The 27,268-nt window shown below is 37.6% G+C and overlaps 1 protein-coding gene across 1 annotated transcript in view; it reads left to right on the top strand.

Moving 5' to 3' along the window:
- The window catches only part of CLCA4 (chloride channel accessory 4), a 580,176-nt gene that overhangs the window by 56,922 nt on the left and 495,986 nt on the right, over positions 1 to 27,268 (top strand). The window contains exon 3 of the mRNA XM_044086020.1: positions 15,959 to 16,109. Within this exon, the coding sequence (XP_043941955.1) occupies positions 15,959 to 16,109 (151 nt within the window). The remainder of the gene's footprint in view (positions 1 to 15,958; positions 16,110 to 27,268) is intronic.

Below are 27,268 nucleotides of genomic sequence, written 5' to 3'. Positions count from 1 at the left end.
TCAGATGGAAGCAGCAGCACTTTAGATACAAAAGCTGCTAGAAAAAAAGAGTCATCCAAGAGGTCCCTCCAGACCAAAAAACATCCAGAACTTACTCAAGATTCTTTTTAGTGCGAAAGAAAACAGGGGACCAGAGACTGATTTTAGATCTCAGTGTGTTGAACAAATTAGTCTGACAAACCAACTTCTGTATGTTCATGGTTTAGTCCATTCTGCCCTTTCTGAGCAAGGACAGCTAGATGTGTTCGTTAGACCTTAGATCCAGAAGGTAACTATGCTTCTGGCTGGGAGACAGTCATTAGCAGTTCAGAGCCCTGCTCTTTGGTTTCACCATAGCCCCCAGGGTGTTCACCAAGTCCGTGGTAGTAGTAGCAGCTCAGTTGAGACTGCAGGGATTCTGGGTGTTTCCATACTTGGATAACTGGCTCATTATCGCTCTGACCAGGCATCAACTGATACAAGACCAAGTCTTGCAGACTTGTTGAAATCTTGGAATAACCATTAATTACAACAAGTCTCAGAAACAACCAGCTCAGACTCTACAATGTTCAACACAGACTCTATGGTAGCATCTCATCCCTTTGCAAGAGTACAAACAATAAGAAATCAGGTCATAAAAATAATTTGCAGTACCAGAGTTTCAGCCCAGTTGATTCTGCAAGCCCTAGGGTCAATCTCAGTGGCAACAATCCTAGTTCCCTTAGCAAGATATCACATGCAAATTCTGCAATAGATGCTGCAAACACCATGGTCAATTTTCTCTCAACTCATGTCGACAATGATACGAATAACTCCAGTATGCAAATGGTGTCTTTCCTGGTGGATGCAGTCTCAACAACTGTTTCAAGGTCATCCTTTCATTCTCTCTCAGCCCATGGTCATAGTGACCATGGACACATCTCAGATTAGGGGGCCATTTTCTGGCGAAGGCAGTCCAAGACACTTGGTCCCTGAGGAGGCCAACATGCATATCAATGTTCTAGAAATGAGAGTGTTGCTCTTGGTGTTGCAATCATTCCAATATTCTCTCCTTCTCATAATGATTGCAATCCAAATGGACAAGATGTCAGTGGCGTGGTACATCAACAGACAAGGGGAAAAAATGTACCCTCTGTTTCAAGAAGCCCTGAGGGTGTGGCAATGGACAATCTTTTCCAACCTCTTTCTAACTGCAGTACACATTCTGGGGAAATCCAACATGGCAGCAGACAAACTGAGCTGGTCCAGTTTACTACATCACAAGTGGTCTCTGAACAACAGAGTGAAAGATATGAGTTTCTATCAGTGGGACCAGCCTTGCTGTGATCTCTTTGCATCTCCCCTAAACAACAAGTGCAGCAGCTTCTTTGCCCTAGTCTCCTTATTGGGGGAGTCACCGACAGATGCTCTTCACCATGATTGGCCCCTCTGATCTGCTGTATGCTTATCTGCTGACTCCTTTAATTCCCAAATTCCTCCAGAAAGCAGCCAGGTTGAAGAAGAAATTCATCCTCATTACACCTTACTGGTGTCAACAAATTTGGTTCCCTTCCTCTGGCCTCATCTTTGGTACCCTTCCTCTGGCCTCATCTTTGGTACCTTACTGTAAACAGAGACAACAGGTTCCATACACATACAGCAATATGCACAGCCCAACTAAAAGTATCTAGATCCAAAAAGAAAACACATAGGCCAGCACTGGATTCCACCAAAAAGACTTTTAATACAAAAATGTATGGGCCAAGGTACCCATGTATGAATGTACAAAAAAAAAAATTGACACCCAAAGGGTGATAAAGCATACCGGTTTCAGCATAATGCCTTCATCAGTGCAATGTAACAATTAAGGTTACAGTCATTTTATATATATATATATATATATATATATATATATATATATATATACACACACACACACACACACATTACAATTAAATAGTGCACCACACAAGCCACCCAAAGTTATTATCCACATTTATTTTTCTAATCCAAAAGGGAATGTAAATTTTCTGAAGAAGTGTTTGGTTTATATAGTCTATCTATCACTGTAAATCTAAACCTTGTAGAGGGATATGAAACCTGATATTTATATAAAACATTTGTATTTCTATGACATTTAATGTCACTCATATGTTCTGATATTCTAAGTTTGAATGGGTGAGAAGGTTGCCCAACATAGAAGGCAGGGCAAGTGTGACACCTGTGCCCTGACCCAGCATTCAAGGAGCCTCAAGCCTCGCCACTAACACCAGTGAGAGGAGTCTCATATAGGAGAAAAGGATAACAAATACACACAGTAAAGTGCAATTTCCCTTAAGAGCACACAGAGATCACAGTCAGTCTGGGGCTGGATGTTCCCTTGCTCTCCAGGTCCCCAATAAGACTCTCCACTGGCACAGCTATAGGGTCCAGATCACAGCCTAGTGGGCAAGCTAAAACCTCCAGCACCCTCTCTGTCCAACCAGTGCTTCATGTCCCTGCTCAAGTAAATGACACACACCCAACACACACTTCGAGATAAGTTTATACCACCACACAGACACTCCTGGGAAAGGCTGGCACAGGTTCTCCAGCTGTGCCCCTTTTACCCAGACTATATGGCAGAAATCACTGCCACCACCCAGCTAATAATTATCAACTACCCAAAGGCCCTTAAAAGGGTGTCCAATTATTACTGTGCAATATTATTATCCAATTGGTAGTATAACTAAGCAGTCAGGACTTATTAAAGTGACTTGGTGCAGGATCACTATATACATGCAATGTAATCTTAGATCTTAACTTATCTCTACACAAAACAGCCACAGTTGAAAGGTTTTAAAATATTTAATAATAAATAATAAAAACACAAGACAATACTTGTTACTACACAGTGCTAGTCAAGAGTTCAGAGATCACAGAGAAATACTTAAAATAATTCAGTAGTACAGTTCTGATATCACAGAACAACACTTAGTCTAATATTTCTACTTTCTAGCTATTTCTAAGAGAAAACACAAGTCTAAGATAAACTTAAATATAGAACAAGACAGTGCTGATGAGTTGGATGGTCAAGACAAAAATGCTTAATGCTCTCTGATTCTCTCTGTTTTTAAAATCATATTCCTTGTTCACATTACATCATTCTTCACACTTCCCTGGGTTCCCAGGCTAACAGAAATTACATTTACATTCTTCCCCTCTGGGCAGAAACCTGAGCAATAAAGGACATTTATGCATGCAGATTCTGGCCATTAACTAGGGCCTTACAACAGTAGCAAGAATTCCTTCATCTAGACTGGCCAGAGCCGTGTTTACATCAAAGGGTCACAACATGCTTTACTTGGTCAGTAGAGTGCACTGTTGTTACATTTTTTCAGTTCCATATGTAACACTATTTTTACCATTTAAGACAACAAGACTGTGGTTTACATTAATATTTACAGATGACAGAATTATCTCAAAAATTCTATCTGGCTAGGCTGGCAGCCTTCACAGCAAGTACAGTTAACCAAATAAATCTCCCAATTACTACTACAATTTCCAAAAACTTTTATATCATATACTTTAGGACAATTGAAGGACTTGAATGAACTTTGTTTAGGGACGATATTGCAAAATCTACAGTGTCCACATTGGAAACTACCCATTACTGGGCCACCTAATAAGATGGTTTGCAAACTTTTATGTACCATCTTACCCTTTTTGCAATGGTTAAACCAGCCCCCCAAGTTTTTTTTTCCTTTTCTATATCCAAACTTACATCTAGAAGGCAAAAACTGAGATAATCTCTCCTCCATGTATAAAATGTCCCAATGTTTATGTATGATCCCTTGTAACTAACTGTCTGGTATTGCCCCCAAATTCCATGATAAATCTAAATTGGGAGTCAGATCTAGAATCTTTGTCTTTCTATAAAAGAGTTTGTTGTCTCTTAACTTCATGGACCCTCTTCATGACTATATCAACATCATATTTCTTATAACCTCGATCATAAAATCTGCAGGCCATAATACCAGTTTGAACATTATAAGTTTCCGCAGTAGAACATATTCTTTTTAGTCTCAAAAATTGAGACTTAGGAATATTCTTAACATGGATGGGGGGGGGTTGGCAACTGGAGGCATATAGCAAATTATTGAACTGGGGATATTTTCTGTAAACATTTACTACTTAATGTACCATCTTCTAGTACTTTAACCTCTACATCTAAGAAAGTCACCTTCTCCCGGTGATAATTCAATGTAAAATGAATTTCCCATTTTTCTCATCTTTGGTACCTGCCTTGGATTCTGGATCCAACTCCAGATCTTCTGTCTCATCCGGCAGGCATGATTTACCCAAACATTTCAAACCTCAAATTGACTGCATGGTTTTTCCAATTCCATTAATAGCCAGGAAACCTATGATCTCATTGCTTGTCCATTCCATTCTGCTATCTTCCCATAAACCCTATATGAGAAAACTCTACAGAAGTAAATGGAGATGATTTGGTTATGAGGCACAGCAGAATCAGGTAGAACCATTTTCAGCCTGGAGCCATTTTGCCCTTATATTTTTAACAAGTTTATTTAATGACGGTGCTGGTTCATCGATTATTAAACTCCGGGTCTATATCACGAAGTTGAATGATAAAAAGAGTGATGCTCTTATATCAAACACTAAAAATCGAAAGCACTGAATGTCAAACACATGGAAAAGTGATTTTTTTTCCCAGGGAAAAAAATCACTGGACCATTTTTGGGACTTTGCCATTTCCTCCACTGAGGTGCAATCTCAGAGTTGGCATATTTAAGCAAGGGGTGTGTGGGGTACACAGCCCCCACACCAGGTAGGGGGTGTGGGGCGATTTTATTTTGTCTTTTTTTTTTTTTTTTTGTGGAGCAGTGATTTATTTCCCTGGGAAAAAAATCACGGTTCCATGTGTTCGACATTTACCGCCTTTAGTTTTTAGTGTTCAATATAAGAGTATTCACTGTTTTTATCATTCAACTTTGTAATATAGACCCTTAATCTCCATCTCGCAGCCATTTCAAATTTCCATGTGGGATTTCAGAATTCTTCCCTGGCTTCCTCCAAAATATGCAAAGCATTTTTGACAGGTACTCTTCTACTTATACCTCGTTAATAAGATGCTATATCGCCATGGAATTTAAATGTGGTACTGCAAACCTTGAGACAGTCTTCCTTTGAACCTGCAGCTAAATGTGATTTAAAATTCTTGACCTGGAAGACTATCTTTTTAGTGGCTATTACATCTGCTAGACAAATTTCAGAACTTCAAGCATTGTCTTCTAAGTCCCCATATTTGATTTTTTACAAGGTTAGGGTCACCTTAAGTACCAATGTTTTCTTCTTATCTAAGGTGGCATCAGAAGCCAATATTAACCAAACCATTAACCTGCCAGTATTCTCTCCAAACTTTACAAATAAAGGAGAATATATGCTGCATTTACTGGATGCTCATAGGCGATTACATTTTTATCTGCACTAAACAAAACAAATTAGAAAGTCAAATCTGATATTATTTCGTTTACACTTTACAAGATGGGTGAATCAGTCACAAGGGTAACTTTAGCCAGATGGTTAATAGATTGCATCTCTTTTGTCTACACTAAATTGAATCTCCCCCTACCAAAACCATTAAAGGCTCATTCCACTAGATCTATGGCTGCTTGTTTAGTATTTTATTATTTATTTATTTATTTAACATTTGTTAACCAGGGAAGTCCAAGTTGGACAAAGCCAATTTTCAGCGAGGAGAAATGCCCCGATGCATTTATGGATAGAGTATCTATGGATGATATTTCTACGGCTGCTACTTGATCAAATCCTCATACCTTTATCACTCATTACAAACTAGATCTGGTCTCGAGAGGAATAGCGGCCTTTGGCTCAATTGTACTTAGGAATATCCTTTCTTAGAGTTCACCCAGGAATGTAGGTAGATGGGGACTCTGTCCCATACATTGAGGAATGAATGAAAATCGATAACATCAGATAAAGCAGTTATGTACTTACCATAATGTTCCATATATTTTGTCCATTTTCATTCTTCCTCAACTCCTTAGCCTCCATCCCCCTCCATTTCCCACAAATGACTTCTGGCAGTACAAGACCTTTAGGGACACCAAGAACATCATATGCCCTTGTGTTGAACTCCAGTTATGGTAATTCTTTTATAGTCTCTCTCTCTCTATCTCAAGCTGTAAATAAGATCTGAGGGAAGGTAGGCACGGTCCATTGTGGATAGGAAAGGAGAAGGAGAGATTGTTGATCACCATAAGCTAGAGTAATGGCCAAGTCAAATCCAAGTGTCAGATTCAAACTCATATGTTGAGGAAGAATGAAAATGGACAATATAGATAAAACATTATGGCAAGTACATAACTTCTTTTTTCTCCATTTTTATTACTGTATTCTCCGGTAGTGATGCTGTCAGATGTTGTATGTATACCATTTTGGTAATATAATCTTTCTAATTAGTACTAATCCTTCTTCAAAAATAAAGAAGCTTTCATTCCATTTTTTAGTTAATAAGAATATATATAGTCAATACATTTTATGAAATTGCTGTTAATAATTTAGTTAGTGTCTACTTGAATCATTATTCCTAAATGTTTAAACTCTGTGTTTTCCTAATTATACTTTTGTGTTGTACAATATAGGACTTAGCTGTTTATAGGTTCACGGATAAGTACTAAGTTAGCTATCCTTGTGGCTATTTCAAATCTAGCCAATTTTCTTTTCTGTACTCTAATTACCTGTTCCATTTGGGTAGAGATTGGATTTACTCATCCGATGGTCAATAATTATATATTACCCTAATGAGATTAATTGGGATCATATATTGATATTTTGAGGGGACCTGTGCTTTAAGAAGCTACCTCTGTCCTTTAGTAGTACTTGGTGCAGTCATGGGGTATATTTTCTGTTTCCCATCCATATTGTGCTGGAAAATGGACAGGGTTGATATTTGTTTTATGTGGATGGGGAGTCTGTTCCAGAGTAGTGGTATCCTCTGCAAGATATACACATCCCTCTAAACCATTCTGTATTATTTGCAGAAGAGATTTAGATACCAGGCATTTCTGATGCCATTTGACTTGCAGATGTGCAGTAAATCCATCAGTATTGGGCCAGACAATGCCTTGTGTGACAGACACAGGTCACCTCTTAGCAGTCTGTAGGATACTGAGTATAGTGATAGGCTTTGAGTTGGTCCATGTAGTCCATGTCAGTTTATTAGAATGGTTTCAGATTTATATTTATTTACTTTTATTGATGATATTGTTGACATAGTTAAATTTCTTTGTTTTGTTCTTCAAATTAATTGTTTATACAGTATCTCCTATTGTCAATAGGATACCATCTGAAAAAGCTGCATTTTTATAAAGCTTCACTTAAAAACCTTCAATTTTTCTATTTGTTCTTTTAAGTAAAGATCCAGTGACTAAGACAAACATCCAATGAGATGGTCTACATCCTTGTTTCTTCCTTTATTCAGTTTAAATGCTTGAGAAATGTATGTTTTTATTGTAATATAAATTTATGAGTCTGTATATGAATTTTTTATTATATTAATAAATTATTCTGGAAATCTAAAAATGTATAGAGTTTCAAAAATAATTTCAATCAACTATGTGAAATGCTCTTTCAGTATCTAAACTAATTGATGCAATTTTTTTATTCAGGTTTTTAGCTATTTATAAAACAATAATCTCATTTTGATATCATCATACAATATTCTGTTAATATTAAAACTTACATGGTCTTTATTGAAAATACCATCCATGATATCTATTAATCTTGCAGATAAAAATGGAAGTAAATATCTTATAATCCACATTAAATATTGAAACTGGGTTATATGATGAGACTAGGTTTTCTCTTTCCCATTTTTGAATATGGGAGATATTAACAAGAATTTCCATGAAGTTGGAATTAGATTTAGGCATGAATCAGCAGAAATGCTTTCCCTAACAGCACAATTATATTAGGATTAAAAGTTTATATATTTTTGTATTTAAACCATCTAGTCCCAAAGCCCTTCCATTTGTGCATTTCTTATAGTCTCATTAATTTATTTTAAATTAATTAGTTTAGTTGAAACTTGCTACCTGTTGATCTTAGTGGTAATATTTTTGCAATTATTTTTCTATAATACTGTTTTCTTTTAATACACTCTTGTCTTATGTAAATTGTTGTGATGAATCTTAGAGATAACATTTCTTCTATATCTGAGATTTATTTTTTGTTAGAGGATTTATAATAACCCTTCTATTTATTATTTCATTTTTGTTAGCCTATCTCTGCTGATTTTTTTTGGGGGGGGGCATCACATAATTGTGTATTTTCAGTTTTTCATGTGCTGTTTCTCTCTTATAAGTTAAAATATACTGATACTGCATTGCTAACTTTTTTATCTAATTTATCTGCTAATTTTTTATTGTTCTAAGTTTGTTTTCTGTAGTTTATACAAAATCTTTAATAATGCCTCATTACACTCCCTTAGGTTATTATAAAATTTTATTCCCATTTTCTCACTGATGTGTATTTTAGAGTTCAAATACACAAACCACGCCAAAAAATAAAATTGAATGGAAAGCTTTCGGGCTAACCACCCTTCATCAGTACATAAAATATTACATTTCCATCTTCACTTTTAAATAGGGAAAAAATAAAACCATGTCACAACCAGCCTATCATCATTAAATAGCAACTATTGCATTTAAGACAACTGTACCTAAAATATAAAAGATATATACAAAAAATATATAAAAAATATATATAAAAAAGACATTTAGATGTTTAAGCAAATCCTTCTGCAGTGCAGTAAGGGTGTTATAAATACTATATATTTTCTCTTTGCCTTTTTACCAGCACAGGTTTCAAGCTAACAGCGTTATTTAAACCTGATTCAATATCTGCCTGAAGTCTAATAATCCATTCATATTCCTTTAACTCTAATGTGTTATTCATATCTCCTCTCCTACTTCCCATAATCACTGTATCTATTCCTCTAAGCTTAAACATATGGTTACTATTATTCTCAGAAATATGCTTATTAAGAGCATTAGTGGCCACACTTCTTCTAATCTCTGATTTATGCTCCACTATCCATTCTCTCAATTTCTTAGTGGTCTTACCTACATAAAATGATGTACATGATACACATGTAGCTAGGTATACCACTTGAGTTGTGTTACAGGTTGCAGAGGTTGTAAAGGTATATATTTCACTGGTTACAGGATGTTTAAAAGTATCTGTTTCATCATCAGTATCACTACAACAACTACAATTACAGCATTTTTTGTCTTTGCCTTTCGTTGGACTTTTCCTTAACTTCTCTAAAGTCCTTGTAACACAATTTTTGTTTTAGTGTTTCAGAATTTCTATAGGAAAATTGTGGTCTCTCTCCAACTATATTTTTAATCTCAGACATAGTCATTAATATTGTCCAGTTTTTCTCTATTATATAACGTACATCCTTGGTATTAACATTAAATGTGGTGACATATCTAACTATAGTTTCTTTTCTATCTAATGAATGTGTTGCTTGCAACGTATTTGCACAAAAAATTGGTTTATACCTATCTCGTCTCCCCCTAACAACATCCTCATATATTTAATTTACTACCTGATTAGAATATCCACTTCCTTTAAATTCCTGCACCATTTCTCTAGACTGAATTATAAAATTATTTTCCTCAGTGTTGAGCTTACTCACTCTTATAAGTTGCACCCTCAGTATTCCTTTAAACGTATGTGGTGCATACATACTATTTCTATTAGTTCATAGTCATTTGGAATCACTGTAAGCAGGGATGTGATATCAAGTGTCATTACCATAAAGCCTCCACCAGCATATCTATCATACCAGTCATATAAATCAGACAAAAAACTGTTAATATCCCTCAATATACTAGGGTATTTACTTAAATAATTCCCTAATTTCATTTGTAGGTATTTTGAAATTGGTTCAGTTGACCATCCACACCCTGAGACAATAGGTCTCATGGGCGGATTGTCCAAACATTTATGTATTTTTGGAATCTCATATATTTGTGGGATTCTAGGACATGGAACAGAAAAATAGTTAAATAAATCAATTGTTATATCATCAGACAACTATGGAGTGGAGGCAATACGTAATTTCCTAAATACTGAAATTAATATGCAAGCTAGGGAAATAGAGAATATATGTACATTGTTAGAAATAGTATTAACAAAAAATGTACCTACCTGCAGCTGACTGGGGCAGCGATGGGCACCCCGGTAGAAAATATGTATGCTAATCTGGTACTATATCACTGGGAGAAATACTATGTTTTTAGTGAAGAGAATGAACTGAACAATAAAGTCATGTTTTATAGAAAATTTGTGGATGATTGTTTTTTAATATGGGGAGGCAATATGGAAGAATTAGAGAATTACATTATATATTTAAATAGCTCCCCAAATTTCTTAAAGTTTAAAATGTCAGTATCAGATGAAAGTATAGTATTTCTAGATATCTGACACTTGTCCAAATCTCTTAGACAACACTATTATTTTCCAAATCTCCAAGACAGCGCTATTATAATACAGCATAAGACCCTTGATTGTCTGCAAGACAAGTGAAATTTACTTTTCCAAGTATGTCCAGAGGTCAGCTTCAGGTGTAGTCTCCAGTTCATCTGGTGGAATTGGGCATCCTGAGGCAATGTCACAACTGCCTCATGTATACAGACAACCCTCTCCTCTTATCTCTAGACACAATCACTTGTGAGAGATGCAAATACACAGCCAGACTGGAGGCTAAGCGCTCTCAACCCATGACTGTAACAGACAGTCAAGAGGATAAGGGACACACTTGCATCACACCACCTGTCACACATGAATCTACAAAACAAGCACTGGCAAAACATATGCATAAATACACAAAAACATATTTGGAGGCACTAGGTACCAATCTGAAAAAGAAACAGTGCCCTCCAAAGCAGACAAGCAAGCAACCTGCACCTCCAAACATGAGCCAGAAAACACCATACCTAACACGCTACTTATAGGAGACTCTATAGTAAGGCACACAGATGTTCCACTCACCAGGCTGAACAAGGAGAAGATTACTGTCAGCTGCCTGTCGGGTGCTAGTATTTGCCACATAACACAGGCACTTAGGTCACTCCAGAACAAGTATGACGTTGTCATTGTACATGTTGGTGTGAATGATCTAAGATGTACCTCCCTGGACTACATGAAAAGAGACATTGAGGAGCTCTCTGATCATGTGGCCCAGGCTGGTATGACCCTGACCTTGAGTAGCATACTACCTTCATGTAGAATGATACCACAATACAAAGACAAAATGATCAATTCAACAAGTGGCTAAGCTTCTGGTGTCATTCTAAGGGGATCCAGTATCTGTCTGCCTGGGAAGACATGATAGACAAGCCTCGCTGTTTTGCCAGAGATGGTTTGCACCTGTCAACCCTAGGCTTTCAAATACTGGCCAAGGCTCTTGCCATCCCTATAGTGCCTTTTTTAGGCAAGGCTCAAAGGACAAACCAACCACCGTAACCAGCATAGGTAACCAAAAACTAAGGGTAACGCTACTCAACGCCAGAAGTCGCAACCTCAAAATGCACGCACTCGAGGCACTCCTCAGTATGGAGAAAATCGATGTTTGTGCAGTGACTGAAACCTGGTTCAAGGCTCCAGAGAGCACCCCAGCACTACCAGGTTACAATTCATATCATATCTTCCAGCCTCAGTTACCGGATCACAGTACAAAGGGCAGAGGTGTATCCATATTCATCATGGATACCCACATCTCCAAGTTAGTGGCACAGCATGATGCCCCAGAGATCATCCATATGCAACTATCAGCAGGCAAAACCACATTTCAAGTTGTAGCCTGTTATAGATCACCAACCATGTCACAAGATGCTCACTCAGCATTCCTTGAGGCATTGGAAAATATAAAGGTCCTACCCAACACCATAATTTTGGGTGATTTCAACTACCCTGGTATAGACTGGGTGAACTACCAAAGTTCTAACTCCTATGCCCAGCGGTTCATAGAATTTATAAATTCAAATGCCCTTGAACAACTGGTATGTTCTCCCACTAGAGGGGACAACATATTGGATTTAGTCATCACAAATATGGACGCCCATTGTACCACACCTGTTATCACTCCCTCTCTGGTCAGATCAGACCACAAACTGATAATCCTAGACATCCTCACCCCTCCACCTCCCCCAGTCAAAGAAACCATCGTAAAAAACCTTTCCAAAGCAAACTTCAAACTACTTGCATCAGAAGTGGAAAGCTCCGCTATCCCTTTGCAGAAGGATAATGATATCCAGGATGCAGAATCCTACACCAAGGCACTGTATATACATCTTCAGGATTGCATGGACAGTGCTATCCCAAATAAAACCAAGACTCCTTCATCAAGCAAGAAGAAACCAGTCTGGTGGACCCCGGCCATAAGCAAACTATACAATAAAAGGAGGAGACTTGTACAAAAAAAGGCCAAATCTCAAGTAGAAAAATCTTCCCTGATCAGCTTTAGTAAGAAATTGAGGGCCCTCATCAAGTCAACTAAAGCCAATTTCGAAAAGAAAGTTGCCAAGGATGCCAAGGGTAACCATAAGGCCTTCTATGGTTACGTCAAAAACCTAAATGGAAATGCTCAGGTCTGTTCTGAGCTAGTACAAAATGGAACAAAATACACTGACACCACTGACATTGCCAACATCTTGGCTGGCAGGTTCGGTGCAAATCCCCCCCCCCCCCCCACCACCACCACCTACAGAGCCTATTACTATTCCAGGGGATTGTGTAACTCCAATTATTACTGATATGTTGGTTAATAAGGCTCTATCTAAAGCTAGAAACACTGCCTCCATGGGACCAGATGGTGTGTCCCGGCTGTGTCATACACGAGCTCCAAAATGAATTAACCCTGCATCTGAAAACCCTGTTCAGTCTCAGCCTCTCGACAGGATATGTGCCCATAGAATGGTGCACATCAACGGTGGTTCTGCTGCACAAGGCTGGGCCCACAACTGACCTGGGAACTACTGACCAATAAGCCTGACCAGTCTGATCTGTAAGGCAATAGAGCGAATCATTATAGAACTCATAAATGGAGAGATTGGGAACCTCCAAACACTTGACCCCACACAGTTCGGCTTCATCAAGGGCAGATCATGCCTCCTGAAACTGGTGAACTTCTTTGAGACTGTTACTCAGGCTATAGATAAGGGAAAGAAGGTACATACGGCTTACCTTGACCTTGCTAAAGCATTTGACACCATTCCCCATTCAGGTATTATTGATAAACTCACCAACCTGGGCATAAACCCTTACGTCACAAGATGGATCACAAACTGGCTCTCAGACAGATCCCACAAAGTAAGAGTAGTGGGATCTATGTCTGAATCCAGACCAGTAATGAGCGGTGTGCCTCAGGGCTCCGTCCTGGACCCCTCCTGTTTGGCATATACTTCTCAGAAGTACAGGCAAGCACTGAAGGGCTGTGGTTGACCAAGTTTACAGATGACTGCAAACTGGGTGCTATAATAGAGTCTCTAGCTGACATGGATATCCTCCAGGAGGGCCTTAACGAGACTGATGCATGGCGTCAAAGCCATAGTCTCAAGCTAAATGATAAAAAATGCATAGTAATCCCCTTTGGAAAAAACAGAGTATCCGCGAACTACCACATAGGAGGTAACCCCCTGAAATCTGAAGTAGTAATAAGGGATCTAGGGACCCAAGTAGATAGTCAGCTTTCCTTTGATAACCATGTTGCCAAAGTGGTTAGAAAATCCTTCTATGTGACCCATCTGATCATGTAAGGGTTTGCATCAAGATCTAAGGATGTAATGGTGCCCCTCTACTCTTCCCTCATCAGGCTCATTATTGAGTACAATGCACCAATTGGAATGTACCTGGCTAGACATCTCCAGCAGCTGGAGAGACCACAGAGGTACCTAACCAAGAGGATTACTGGCCTCAAACAGTTGCCCTATGCAGCATGATTTAAAAAACTAAGGTTTTCTCTGTTGCATACCGCCTTCTCAGAGGCGATCTCTGTCTAACATACAGAGCCATGTCCAACCCAGAACTGTTGAGCATGCTCCATCTTAGCAAAACCAAATCCACTCAAGCTACACGCTCTAGGGATATAAACCTCAGCACAACAATAAATAGAACATGCTGGAGGGATAGATTCCCTTTACAAAGACTTCCCTTGCTATGGAACAAGGTCCCGATCTACATATGACAGAGCCCCTCACTATCACTGTTCAAGAGGAACCTTGACGAGTGGATGGGTAACAGAAAGTTCACACCATGGATCATACCAACAGCTCTACTAGATAGGGGCCAAGGGTACTAGCTGCTAGGTCAAGGGCCTAGGGAACTAACCAAAGGGGCAGTGAATACCGCACAACGTGACTGGGCTAATATATGCCTTCGGACAGATAGCCCAGTATCTACCTATGAACCTATATAAGAAAGAAGGTAGGATAGAATTTACCATACATAAGAAAAATGTGAATGTCTGTAGATATATTAATAGAAATAGTATGCATGCAACACATACTTTTAAAGGAATACTGAGGCTGCAACTGATAAGAGCGAGTAAGCTCAACACTGAGGAAAATAATTTTATAATTCAGGCTAGAGAAATGGTGCAGCAATTTAAAGGAAATGGATATTCTAGTCAGGTAGTAAATGAAGTATATGAGGATGTTGTTAGGGGGAGACGAGATAGGTATAAACCAATCTTTAGTGCAAATACATTACAAGCAACACATTCATTAGATAGAAAAGAAAATATACTTTGATATGTCACCACATTTAATGTTAATAACAATGATGTACATTATATAATAGAGAAAAAACTGGACAATATTAATGGCTATGTCTGAAATTAAAAATATAGTTGGAGAGAGACCACAATTTTCCTATAGAAATTCGGAAACACTAAAACGAAAATTGTATTAGAAGGACTTTACAGAAGTTAAGGAAAAATTCCAACGAAAGACAAAGACAAAAAAATGTTATAATTGTAGTTGTTATAGTGATATCTATGATGAAACAGATACTTTTAAACATCCTGTAACCAGTGAAATATATACCTTTACAACCTCTGCAACCTGTAACACAACTCAAGTGGTATACCTAGCTACATGTGTATCATGTACATCATTTTATGTAGGTAAGACCATTAGGAAATTGAGTGAGCGGATAGTGGAGCATAAATCAGAGATTAGAAGAAGTGTGGCCACTAATGCTCTTAGTAAGCATATTTCTGAAAATAATAGTAACCATATGTTTAAGTTTAGAGGAATAGATACAGTGATTATGGGAAGTAGGGGAGGTAATAGGAATAACACATTAGAGTTAAAGGAATATGGATGGATTATTAGACTTCAGACAGATATTGAACCAGGTTTAAATAATGCTTTTAGCTTGAAACCTGTGCTGGTAAAAAGACAAAGAGAAAATAGATAGTATTTATAACACCCTTACTGCACTGCAGAAGGATTTGCTTAAACATCTAAATGTCTTTTTTTTATATATGTTTTATATATTTTTTGTATATATATCTTTTATATTTTTAGGTACTGTTGTCTTAAATGCAATAGTTGCTATCTAATGATGATAGGCTGGCTGTGACGTGGTTTTATTTGTTCCCTATTTAAAAGTGAAGATGGAAATGTAATATTTTATGTACTGATGAAGGGTGGTTAGCCCAAAAGCTTTGCATTAAATTTTATTTTTGGCATGGTTTGTATATTTGGACTTTGTTGTTACACAGCACTGTTTATTGGTCTTTGAACACTGTGTATTTTAGAGTCCTATAAAATTAATGTATTTACCATTTTATTATCATTGAATAAAAGATATTCTGCAAGTGCTTATTAAGATATTTGTTGAGCTCTTTCAATTTTGTCAAGTATCATGATTCCACTAATTATGATGTTGCATACTTCAGGCTGATGTAGTTATTGCAGAACCGTACAGGAAATATGGAGATGATCCCTACACTTTGCAGTATGGAGGATGTGGAGAAACAGGAAGATATATCCATTTAACACCAAATTTCCTATTAAATGACACATTGCTTAATGCCTATGGACCAAGAGGTAAACAAAGATTTTATTTATTTCTTTAAAACAAGTTTATGTAACATCTATTTGACCATAATTTTTCAAACAAGCTAAAGTTGATTAACACTGATACAAAATAAAAAAATGCTTATTGTTACATTATTGATATGCTGTGTTTGATCTTTGAATTTATTACTAGCTATTAATAAAACTGTTATACAAATATAATAAAAAATTCAAATGGAGGACCAGCACGGGACCAGCACGGCATATAAACAAACATATTTATTAAAGACAAAATCTAAAATATGTAAGCACTTTCACATAGTCCCACTACGCTTCATTAGACATAACCATATCAAAAAAACTACTCACTTTTAAATGAAATGTACCCTATCATAATCTGAGACCAACTAACAACCAATTAGTCTCTCCAAGTGAAAAAAAACAGAGTGTATAAGCCATCGGGTCTACATTGGATGCTCAAACTTTCAAAAGTTTGAGTGTCATATGGTCTACACCATATGTCTGATGAAGTGTAGTGGGACCATGTGAAAGCGCATACATATTTTAGATTTTGGTTTTTAATAAATGTGTTTGTTTTTATGCTGTGATGGTCCTCTGCCTGTTTGAATTTTTTATTTTACTTTGCTGGAACCAGAATTGGACTGTATCAGGTACAGTGGTTTTATTTTGGTTGTTTCCTGTTATACAAATATAGTTTAGAATAACATTAATATTTATTTTCAGAAAGAGAACATAAAATTAATATTTATTTTCAGAAACAGAAAAAATGCTAAAATACATACAACTAGATGTACATTTCAGTAAAATACCTTGTGATGTAAATTTCATAAACTTAATGTACAACTTCCCAGATTTTGAAGGGTTGCCCTTAATTTTTCAGAGACTTTTGTTCCATCCTTCCTAAAATGGCAAATTATTATTTTTTTTAATTAAACACCTTTTTGAGTTATCATTTGTGACACAGTCAAATTTACATTTAAATAAAAGTAATCAGACTGTATTAACAAGTTCATGTTTACAAATATTATACTTCACATATATTCATTTATATCAGATAATCTAAGCAACATTACATAAAATATTCAATTCCTGCTCTTTTTAAAGAATAAACATCTTTATTACTCCATCACTTACATTTATATAAATGAAAACAAACCACACCGACGCAATTCTAATTGCAAGCATTTTACATCAGAACCCATACTGACACACTCCCAGTTGCAAACATTATATATCACTTATAATCTACCCAATCATTAAAATGGCAAATTATTGAGCCATTGTGTGCTATCACCACTTAAAGAATGTCCTTAATGTAGGTATTTTTCCATAATTATTTTTGATTTGTCCTTGTATCTGGAGATACACATGGTGGAGGATCATATGCATAATGCAAACCTGGCATGTTTTGTGAAATTCAGTAAGTGTCTTAGCATACTGAAATCAAGAAAAATAGCATTTCTTTTATCATAATGTAGTCCTTTATTGTATGATATTGCAAGCCTACTTTTCTAGTCTTTATGAGGTACAAACCTATAGAGGAAGAATTTGAACATAAATACTTTAAAACATTCAGCTAGAAACCCGTGGATGAAAGATTTAAATAGAGGGAAAATGAAAAGTAAGTCTCCAAGCCTGCACAAGAAAGAATCCTGTAGAAGAAAGATTTAGACAAAGAAGGCTGCTAGAAGTCCATATAGAGAGACAGAGCTACAGTTCTATTTAGATGCAAATGTTCATGCTGTTAAAAATGAGACACTGTCCCCCTGAGAACAAAATAACAAAACAAGCAGCCTAACTACATACTCAGTGACAGCTGTGAAGAAAACATCCTTATTAGAAACCTTCACAGGAGAAAGAACTTTATGCCAGAGTGTGTGTGTGTGTGTGTGTGTGTGTGTGTGTGTGTGTGTGTGTGTGTGCGTGTGTGTGTGTGTGAATGTGTGAGAGAGATCTTCACTGTGGACAATCATGTTAGGAAAAAAACTGCTCCCAGAGTAAACATCAACCATACATGAATATGAATGTTAACCATCATAAAACTGCACATACAGATGATAATACTCAAGTGCTTAACAAATGTTGCAACGCAAGGTAAAAGGTATGCAAAAATATGTCTAATGAGTCAAAGTAAAGCTTTATTACGTATAATGGCTGAGTGAAGAGGAAGTAGTAGGGCAAGAAAAACATAAACTTACAGATTTTTGTAGCGAACAGAGCAGGAATTCACAACAGAATGGAGAAGGGGCTATAGCACATACAACCTACAAACATACATAACATATACAGATAGCATGTGTGCAATACCATAGAGTAACATGAGGCTCCAGGACATTTTATTAGTGTACCTGTTCTATAATTTAAATGTAATGGAAAAAAAGAATAACAACTCTAAGTGGATTGGAATATATAACTCTATACATTAACATACTGAAAGGGTCTTGGGAACGTTTATCAGAGGAATGTTATACAATAATATTGGAAGCAGAAATCAAAAGACAGGCCTGAATGGAATTGAGCCCAAGACTGACATTACTCATATTCTATTAAACACACCATTAACAAGATGAACTGTTGTAGAAGTCACAGTGAAGGATCATGGAAACACATATTAGGGGAATATTATACAGTAACAAACTGGGAACGGAAATGAAAAGGCAGGTCTCAAAGGAATAGAATTTAGGATTGCTATCAGGGATACTTTACTAAGCTCAGCATTAGAAAGGTGAGCTATTACAGATGGGTAAGTAAGTAAGGGATGGGAGAGGAAGGCCAGAAGTCTAGGTTATATAGCAGAGAAGAACAGAAAAAATGGGTGTGAGGTAACACAATGAGGAAGTGGAACACAGTGTTTTATGAGAAACCAGACAGACACAAGGAAATCAATGGTAAAGGGAGGACTGTAAAACCAACAAGGGTGGGGTAGGCATTGGAAGGAAAACCATGTTGTGGTATTGGATTGGGTATTTGCAGATGCAATTTCTTCCAGCTAAGTCCGAGTGTGAAATTACTCATCACCATAGGTACTGTCACCATGGGGTCCTAGCTCAGAAGGTGGAGCCAAAGCTGACGGATGCAACTCTTTAATTCAATGGAGCAAAGTCTCTATCTGACCAATGCAGGCATCCAGCCTCATGTCAATGGTATCCCCCACAAGCTTGGCCAGCTGGTGATGGGTGACAAAGGTATCACTCTCACTTACACTGCTACCAGCAGGTACAACTGTACCAACCTCCAGTGCAAGGCTACCTGATGCAGGTGGCACATTTAGGACAGGAGGTATGAAGGCAACTGTGACAGGCTAGGACCCAAATGTGCTGTCTGATTCAGCTAATGATGGTGGTTGTGGTGGCTGTCCTGCTGCTACCACCAAGAGAACAAACAATAAACCAAAATATGTATATAAAAGAAAGGTGCAAAGAGAATGCAAAAGGGGTGGGAGGTTGGTATAATGGTTATGGTGTTTACCTTACAGATACAAGGTGCAGAGTTTGATTCTCACATGGGGTAACTGGCTAGGCTTAAAATGGCCCACAAGGGCAGTTAGCCTAGTACTAACCTATGAACCTAAGAAAAATATAGATACAATTAAAATTCCATTCTAACTGTTGTTGATAAATGAATCAGTCAAACAGAATACACTTTGCAAAGCATGAAATAATCATGGATATCAGATGTCTTTTTTGATAAATAAGTAAATATATGTAGGGCAACTGATCAAATGATCAGCTACATCAACGTATAGAATATTGATATGTTCTGTGCATTTCCAGGGATTATTCCAGAGAAGAGTAAACCAAATGCAAATGTTTTTGCAGGAGGGGAAGCCCCCACATGCACCCCCAGCTCCCCACCTCCCCCCTGTTAATTATATGTACTATGACATCCCACTACCCTCACGGGAATGGGATTATTCTACTACCTAGGGACTGTTAATCTCACACACCTGTCAAACATCTGTTTGAGTCATCCATATGGTGCCCTAACCTCTTATGTGTGTGTATATGTGTGTGTGTATGTATATATATATATATATATATATATATATATATATATATATATATATATATATATATATATATATATATATGTGTTTGTGTGTGTGTATACATACATATACATATATATATATATATATATATATATATATATATATATATATATATTTAAAATATATAAAATCCAATGCCAATTAAATTTAAAGAAGTGATTTAATGCTGTTTTTCCTGCATTAAATCACTTTTTCCCTTTGCATAGTGCTGGAGTTTGCAAATTATTTTGACTTTAGACATACCTGCACAGTTTTTTCATGGGTCGAGGTAGGGAAGATGTTTGTAGTAGGGAATAATACTGAACACTTACCTCGACCCATGCTAAAACCGTTCGTAGATTGATTATTTTGTCTTCGACATTATCGTTAACGACCTTATACGTTCAAATATCTGAGAGTCGCAGAAGTGCCGTTCGCAATTCTAATAGTAAACCTATATATATATATATATATATATATATATATATATATATATATATATATATATGTATATATACACACACTAAAATCCCAAAACACTAGTGATTACCAAGGCTGCGGTCACTGGCATAGACTTCTTTATTGTACACGTAAAGCATGATAAAAAACAATAAAAAAACAATAATATAGATGAGTGCTTTCAGACTTAAAATAAGTCCTTCATCATATCTTTTTTTTTTTGTCTGCTGTCACCTTTAAATAGGTTCATAGGTAGGTACTAGGCTATTGGCCCTAGGGTCTATATAAGCCTAGCCCAAAAGGTAACCTGGCTTTCACCACCCAAGAAAATTATTCCTGTGCCCCTGTCAAGCAGAGCCACAGAAGTGATCCCTGGGGAGAATTTCCTGTCTCCCATCCAATCATCAAGATTTTTCTTGAAGAGTGCTAATGAGGAGCTTTGTTTGATATAGATAGGTAGTTTGTTCCAGCATATGGGAAGTCTCTGGGACAGGAGTCTATCCCTCCAGCATGTTCTGTTTATTGTGGTGACAAGGTTTATGTCCCTAGAGAGTGTAGTTTGGAGGGATTGGGATTTCTTTAAGTGGAGCATGTGCAACAGCTCTGGGTTTGACATAGCTTTGTATGTTAGGCAGAGATCGCCTCTGAGTAGGCGATATGCGATCAAGTAGAGCTGGAGTTTTTTTAGACGGTCTGCATAGGGCATCTGTTTGAGGTCAGTAATCCTCTTACTGAGATATTTCTACAGACCTTCCAGTTGTTGTAGATGTCTTGTGAGGTACATACCAATAGCAGCATTGTACTCTATAATGGGTCTAATGAGTGATGAGTAGAGGGGAACAATAACCTCTTTTTCCTGGATGAGAAACCTTTTGTGATGAGTGTGCCATGTAGAAGGATTTCCTGACTACTGTGGTGATGTGATTATACTGTCCACCTGTGACCCAAGGTCTCTTATCACACTTTCGGTGTTAAGTAGACTACCACCTATGTGGTAGTTCATGGGTACAGAGTTTTTACCAAAAGGGATGACAGTGCACTTTTTGGCATTGAGCTTGAGGTCATGGCTTTGACACCAGGCATCTGTTTCAGTGTGGCCCTTTTGTAGGTTGTCCACATTGTTAGGAGTTTCGATTATGGCACCTAGTTTGCAGTCATCTGTGAACTTTGTTAGCCAAAGACCTTCTGTGTTAACGTGTACTTCAGAGAAATAGATACCAAACAGGAGAGGACCCAGGACTGAACCTTGTGGTATTCCACATGTCACTAGTCTGAAATCGGATTTGGAGTCTGCTACTTTCACAGTGTGGGTTCTGTCAGTGAGCCAGTTGGCAACCAATCTTGTGACATAGGGATGTATACCTAGTTTAGTGCGTTTATCTATAATTCCAGAGTGGGGGATGGTGTTGGAAGCCTTGGCGAGATCTAGACAGGCTGTGTGAACCACCTTACCCCCCCTATACGGCTTTGGTGACCACTTAAAGAAGTCTATCAGGTTTAGGAGACATGATCTGCCTTTTAAAAACCCAAACTGGGTGGGGTCCAGAGTTTGGAGATTACCAATGTCATTGTTTATAAGTTCCATAATGATACGTTTCATAGCCTTGCATACCAAGCTCATCAGGCTAATGGGGTGATAGTTCCCGGAGTCCATGGTGGCTCCCCCTTTGTGGAGTGGTACAACCATCGCTGTGTGCCATTCAGTGGGCACAAAGCCTGAGGTGAGGCTATGACTGAACATGGTACTTAGGTGGGGTGCCAGTTCATTCTGTAGTTCATGTAGAATGTAGCCTGGGATGTTGTCAGGTCCCATGGATGCTGTGTTCTTGGCTTTAGAGAGTGTGTTTTTTACCTGTGCAGCCATGATTACAGGAACTTTGCATTCTTCCAGAAGAGAGATGGGCCCTTTAGGGGGTGAGGAGGGGGGGGTAAAGTTAGCACTGAACCTATCTGCCACGATGTTGGCAATATCAGTTGGTTCTGTATATTTAGTGCCATTGTGCTGTAACTCAGAGCAGATCTGAGTGTTGCCATTGAGATTCTTGACATAACTATAGAATGCTTTGTGGTTGTCTTTAGAATTAGTGGCGATTTTGTTTTCGTAACTAGCTTTGGATGATTTTATGAGGGATCTCAGCTTCTTACTGAGGCTGACCAGGGAGTTCCTCATACCATGGGATTTTACTCTTTTTTGCAACAGTGTCATTCTTTTTTTGTAGAGTTTGTTTATGGCAGGGGACCACCAGATTGGCTTCCTTTTTTTGGAGGATAGCATCTTGGTTCTGTTAGGGATTGCGCGATCCATGCACTCGTGTAAGTGCTTATAAAGTGCATTTGTGTAGGATTCAACAGTTGTACCTCTATTGTCTGTCTGCATGGATGTTGTGAAGTTTGCCACTTCTGTCTTAAAAAGCGTGAAGTTGGCTTTGGAGAAATTTTTTATGGTGGTTTCCCTAATAGGGGTGGGGGTGGGATGTGGATGTCTAGGGTGATTAGCTTGTGGTCGGATCTGACCAACGAGGATTTGAACTCTGGTGTAGAACTCTGGTTGCCCATGTTGGTAATGACCAGGTCTGGGATATTGCTGCCCCTGGTGGGGATATGGATAAGTTGATCCAAGGCATTGGAATTTATGAATATCAGAAAACGTTGAGTAAAAGAGTTGGTACATAAGTAATTTTCCCAGTTAATGGTGGGGTAGTTGAAATCACCCAATTCTTAGGGTATTTGGTTGAATCCTAATATTTTCCAGTACATCAAGGAAAGAGGAGTGGGAATCCTGGGGCATGGTGGGTGATCTGTAGCAAGCTACAATTTGGATTGCAGTTTTGCCCATAGTTAGTTGCACTTAGATAACCCCGGCTGCATTATGCTGAGCAACTAGCCTGGAGGTGTGGATATCCTTAATGAATATGGACACACCTCCGCCTTTTGTGTTCCGGTCCAGGTTACATGGCCAAAAAGTGTGGTATGAGTTATAGCCTGGTAGTGCAGGGGTACTTTCTGGAGCCTTGAACAAGGTCTCAGTCACTGCACAGATATCGATGTTCTCCATTTTAAGGAGTGCCTCGAGTGAGTGCATTTTAAGGTTTAGACTTCTAGCATTGAGTAGCATTACCCTCAGATTTTTCTTGCTTGTACCTGTTACGGTGGTGAATTTGTCATTTGAACCTTGCCTAAAAAATGGCACTGTAGGGGTGGCAAGAGCCTTAGCCAGTATCCAGAAACCCAAGGGCGACAGGTGCAGGACATCTCTGGCAAAGCATCGTGGTCTGTCGATCATGTCATCACAGGCAGACAGATACTGGACCCCCTTAGAATGATACCAGAAGCTTAGCCAACTGTTGAAGTCAATCATTTTGTCCTTGTACTGTGTTATCATTCTGGGTGATGGGGTCTTTATTACAACTGCGAAAGTCCGAAACATCAAATACGGAATCATCGACACATACTACACAAACTGCAAATACACCGAACATCCTAAACCACACAATTCAAAATCTCAAACTGCCATACTTGTCCATCCCCACCGCATGCTACATAATACCTACCCAAACAAAATAAATAAACCACATACATGCACTAACCAAAACCCTACACTAAACCTTACATACATTGCTGTCTATCCACTTACCTTAACCCGCACCCTAACCCTAACATCTGTAACTATCGCACACTATTACTATATATGCACTTACCTTAACCCGCACTCTTACCATAAGGTCCGTAACTATCACACACTATTACTATCTATGCACTTACCTTGACCAGCACCCTAACCCTAAGGTCCGTAACTATCACACACTTACCTTATGGACCTATACCGGAGAAGGGCCAACCACGACAATTCGACATTTTGGATGTCGCACTTTAGGACGATCGGTGTTTTCACGTTTCGATGTAGACGTGTCGACATTTCCATATTCGGGTAAGTGGACCTTCGTGATTTTAATAGGGAACCAGGTGATGGCAGGATACTACTCAGGGCTAGGGTCATACCGGCCTGGGCTACAAGATCGGACAGTTCTACCATGTCTCTTTTCATGTAGTCCAGGGAGGTACATCTCAGGTCATTCACACCAACATGGACAATGACAGAGTCAAATTTGTACTTGTTGTGGAGTGACCTGAGTGCATGCATTATGTGGTAGATCCTGGCAGCTGACAGTAACTTTCTCCTTGTTTAGCCTGGTGAGTGGAACATCAGTGTGCCTGACTATAGAGTCACCTATGACTAGAGTGTTGGGTACGCTGTTATGCATTATGGGCTGTGGTTGAGTGGCTCTGAGTTTGTGGGCTGTGTGTCATTTGAGTTGTGTTTGGGGGTGGAGGTTGCTTGCATTTCTACTTTGGAGGTCCCTGTTGCTTGGGCAGATTTTTATTGAGAGCCTCCGTGAATGTAGGTGTGTGTTTTGTGTTTCTGTGTGTGTTTTGGTAGTGTAGGTTTTGAGGGACTATGTGATGAGTGTGGTGTGGTGCAAGTGTTTACCTTCTCCTCTTGACTGTCTAGTCCAGTCTTGGGTGAAGAGAGCTTTGCTTCCAGTTTGGCTATATAAGTGTATCTCTCACAGGTTGTAGTGTTGGGTGGTAGGAGGAGAGGGTTGTCTGTGTACATGAGGCAATTGCTGCATTGCCCCAAGATCCCCATATTCATCAGGTAGAGAGGAGAAAACACCGAGAGCTGACCCTTAGACATAGCTATTCTGGTCAAAGGTCATATTTACTAATAACACATTTTTCTTTTAATTTAGAATGTAAATGTATACTATAAAAGTAAAAAAAAAAAATGAATAAATATCTTGTTTATCGATACAATTTTAAATACTGAAATACGATGAAAAACTATTAAAAAACTAATAAAACATTATTTAAACAAATCAAATCGCATATATCATCAAATTAACCAATCAAATATAAATAAAAACCTACATTGTAATCGCTAAGGAACATTTCAAGTCCAACAATTATGAAAAAATATCAAAAAAATAATCACAGTAATCTTCCCATCAAAATATGTCAAGGAACGAGAATCAGTAAATAGCTAGTGATGAATAATATAAAACAATTTGTGAAAATGTTGCCAGTACATGAAAATTCCTTCATAAAACTTCATTTTCTTCTATAATGTCATTAAGTAGAAACATCACTATAAAAGTAAAGTGTGACTGTGATTTTTTTTTTTTTTTTATATTTTTTTGATTAGTGGAGTGGAAATGTTCCTTAGCCAATACATTGTAGGCTTTTATTTGCATTTGATTGGTTAATTTGATGCTATATACAAGTTGATTTGTTTAAAGAATGTTTAGATTATTATTTTTTTTAAGTTTTTCATTGGATTGCAGTATTTGAATTTTTGACCTATAAACAAGATATTTATTCATTTTTACTTTTATAGTAGAAATTTGCATTCTAAACTTTTAAAAAAAAAAAAATGTGGTATTAATGTGACCTTCGACCAGAATAGCTATTGTCTACCCTGACTATTTAAGGGTGACAACAGACAAAAGAAATAGATCTGATGAATGACTTATTTTAAGTCTGAAAGCGCTCATTTATATTATTATTTTTTATTGTTATTATCATGCTTTACATCTACAATAAAAAAGTTTATATCCATGACTGCAGCCTTGGTAGTCGCTACTGTTTTTACAGAGTATTTATTTTCTGTGGTGACTTTTTAGCTACCCTTCCATTTGTTTTTTGTTTTTTTACTGTGTGTATACATATATATATATATATATATATATATATATATATATATATATATATATATATATATATTTATGGGTTACATTTGTTTGGTAATTTTTTTATGTTCAGATTTCACAACACCGAATCAGGCTCTATGCTGTTTTTTTTTTTTTTTTAAGATTTTGCCCTTTCTGGAGGTAATATATATTGATAGATGCACAGATCTACAGATACATAATCTATAGCTACTACTTATCTCTATATAATAGTAGCAGTTAGACTATATTTTGTAATACCTGTTACTAACTCGACTAGAACCAGGCATCTTATGACAGCATGCATACTCACTTCGTACTCATTTAGGTGCTCCGGTCTGTTGCTGTGCAGCTGCTTATTCCTTTCAGTTTCTTCAGTGGCTAGAGACATGAAAAGGCCATAATGAAAATGCTGACAATGGCACACAGTGGAAGGTTATTTAGGTAGGTAAAACAAGTTATTCTTACAATTTGCAGGTGGTGACTATCCCTTAACTTCTTCCTCCCATTGGTGAAGGAGGTCAATATCACGACACCTCATGTCACTATAATGATGATGGCACTGTTACCTCATGCATGGGATGCCAGTAGCATGGATGACAGAGTTGCCCAAACTATTCCAGGCATCAGCCTTATACTGTGAACTGATGTAGTCCTCCTACAGAAACCTCCAGTTCTGCTCCTTATGGAGGATGTCTTATTTATTTTTTTGTCTTTGTTGACTGGGAAAGTCTGACTTTTCAGAGCCTATTTTCAGTGGAGACCTGGGGAATAAAGCTCCACCACACTACATTTATATTAACAACTGAATTTCAGACAGTTTTCAGAAAAACAAAAGTTACATTTCTCAAAAAAGAAAATACACAATTACAAGACAAGTATACACAGTAGAGTATTTAGATCGACAGTTGTAAGTGTATACAGTTCTTGTAGCTCTAAAACCTTCCAGGAAG

This window comes from Protopterus annectens, chromosome 10.part0 (assembly GCF_019279795.1).
Source record: "Protopterus annectens isolate FY-2018-M chromosome 10.part0, PAN1.0, whole genome shotgun sequence".
Lineage (NCBI taxonomy): Eukaryota > Metazoa > Chordata > Ceratodontiformes > Protopteridae > Protopterus > Protopterus annectens.
This window is presented reverse-complemented; position numbering and strand designations above follow the sequence as displayed.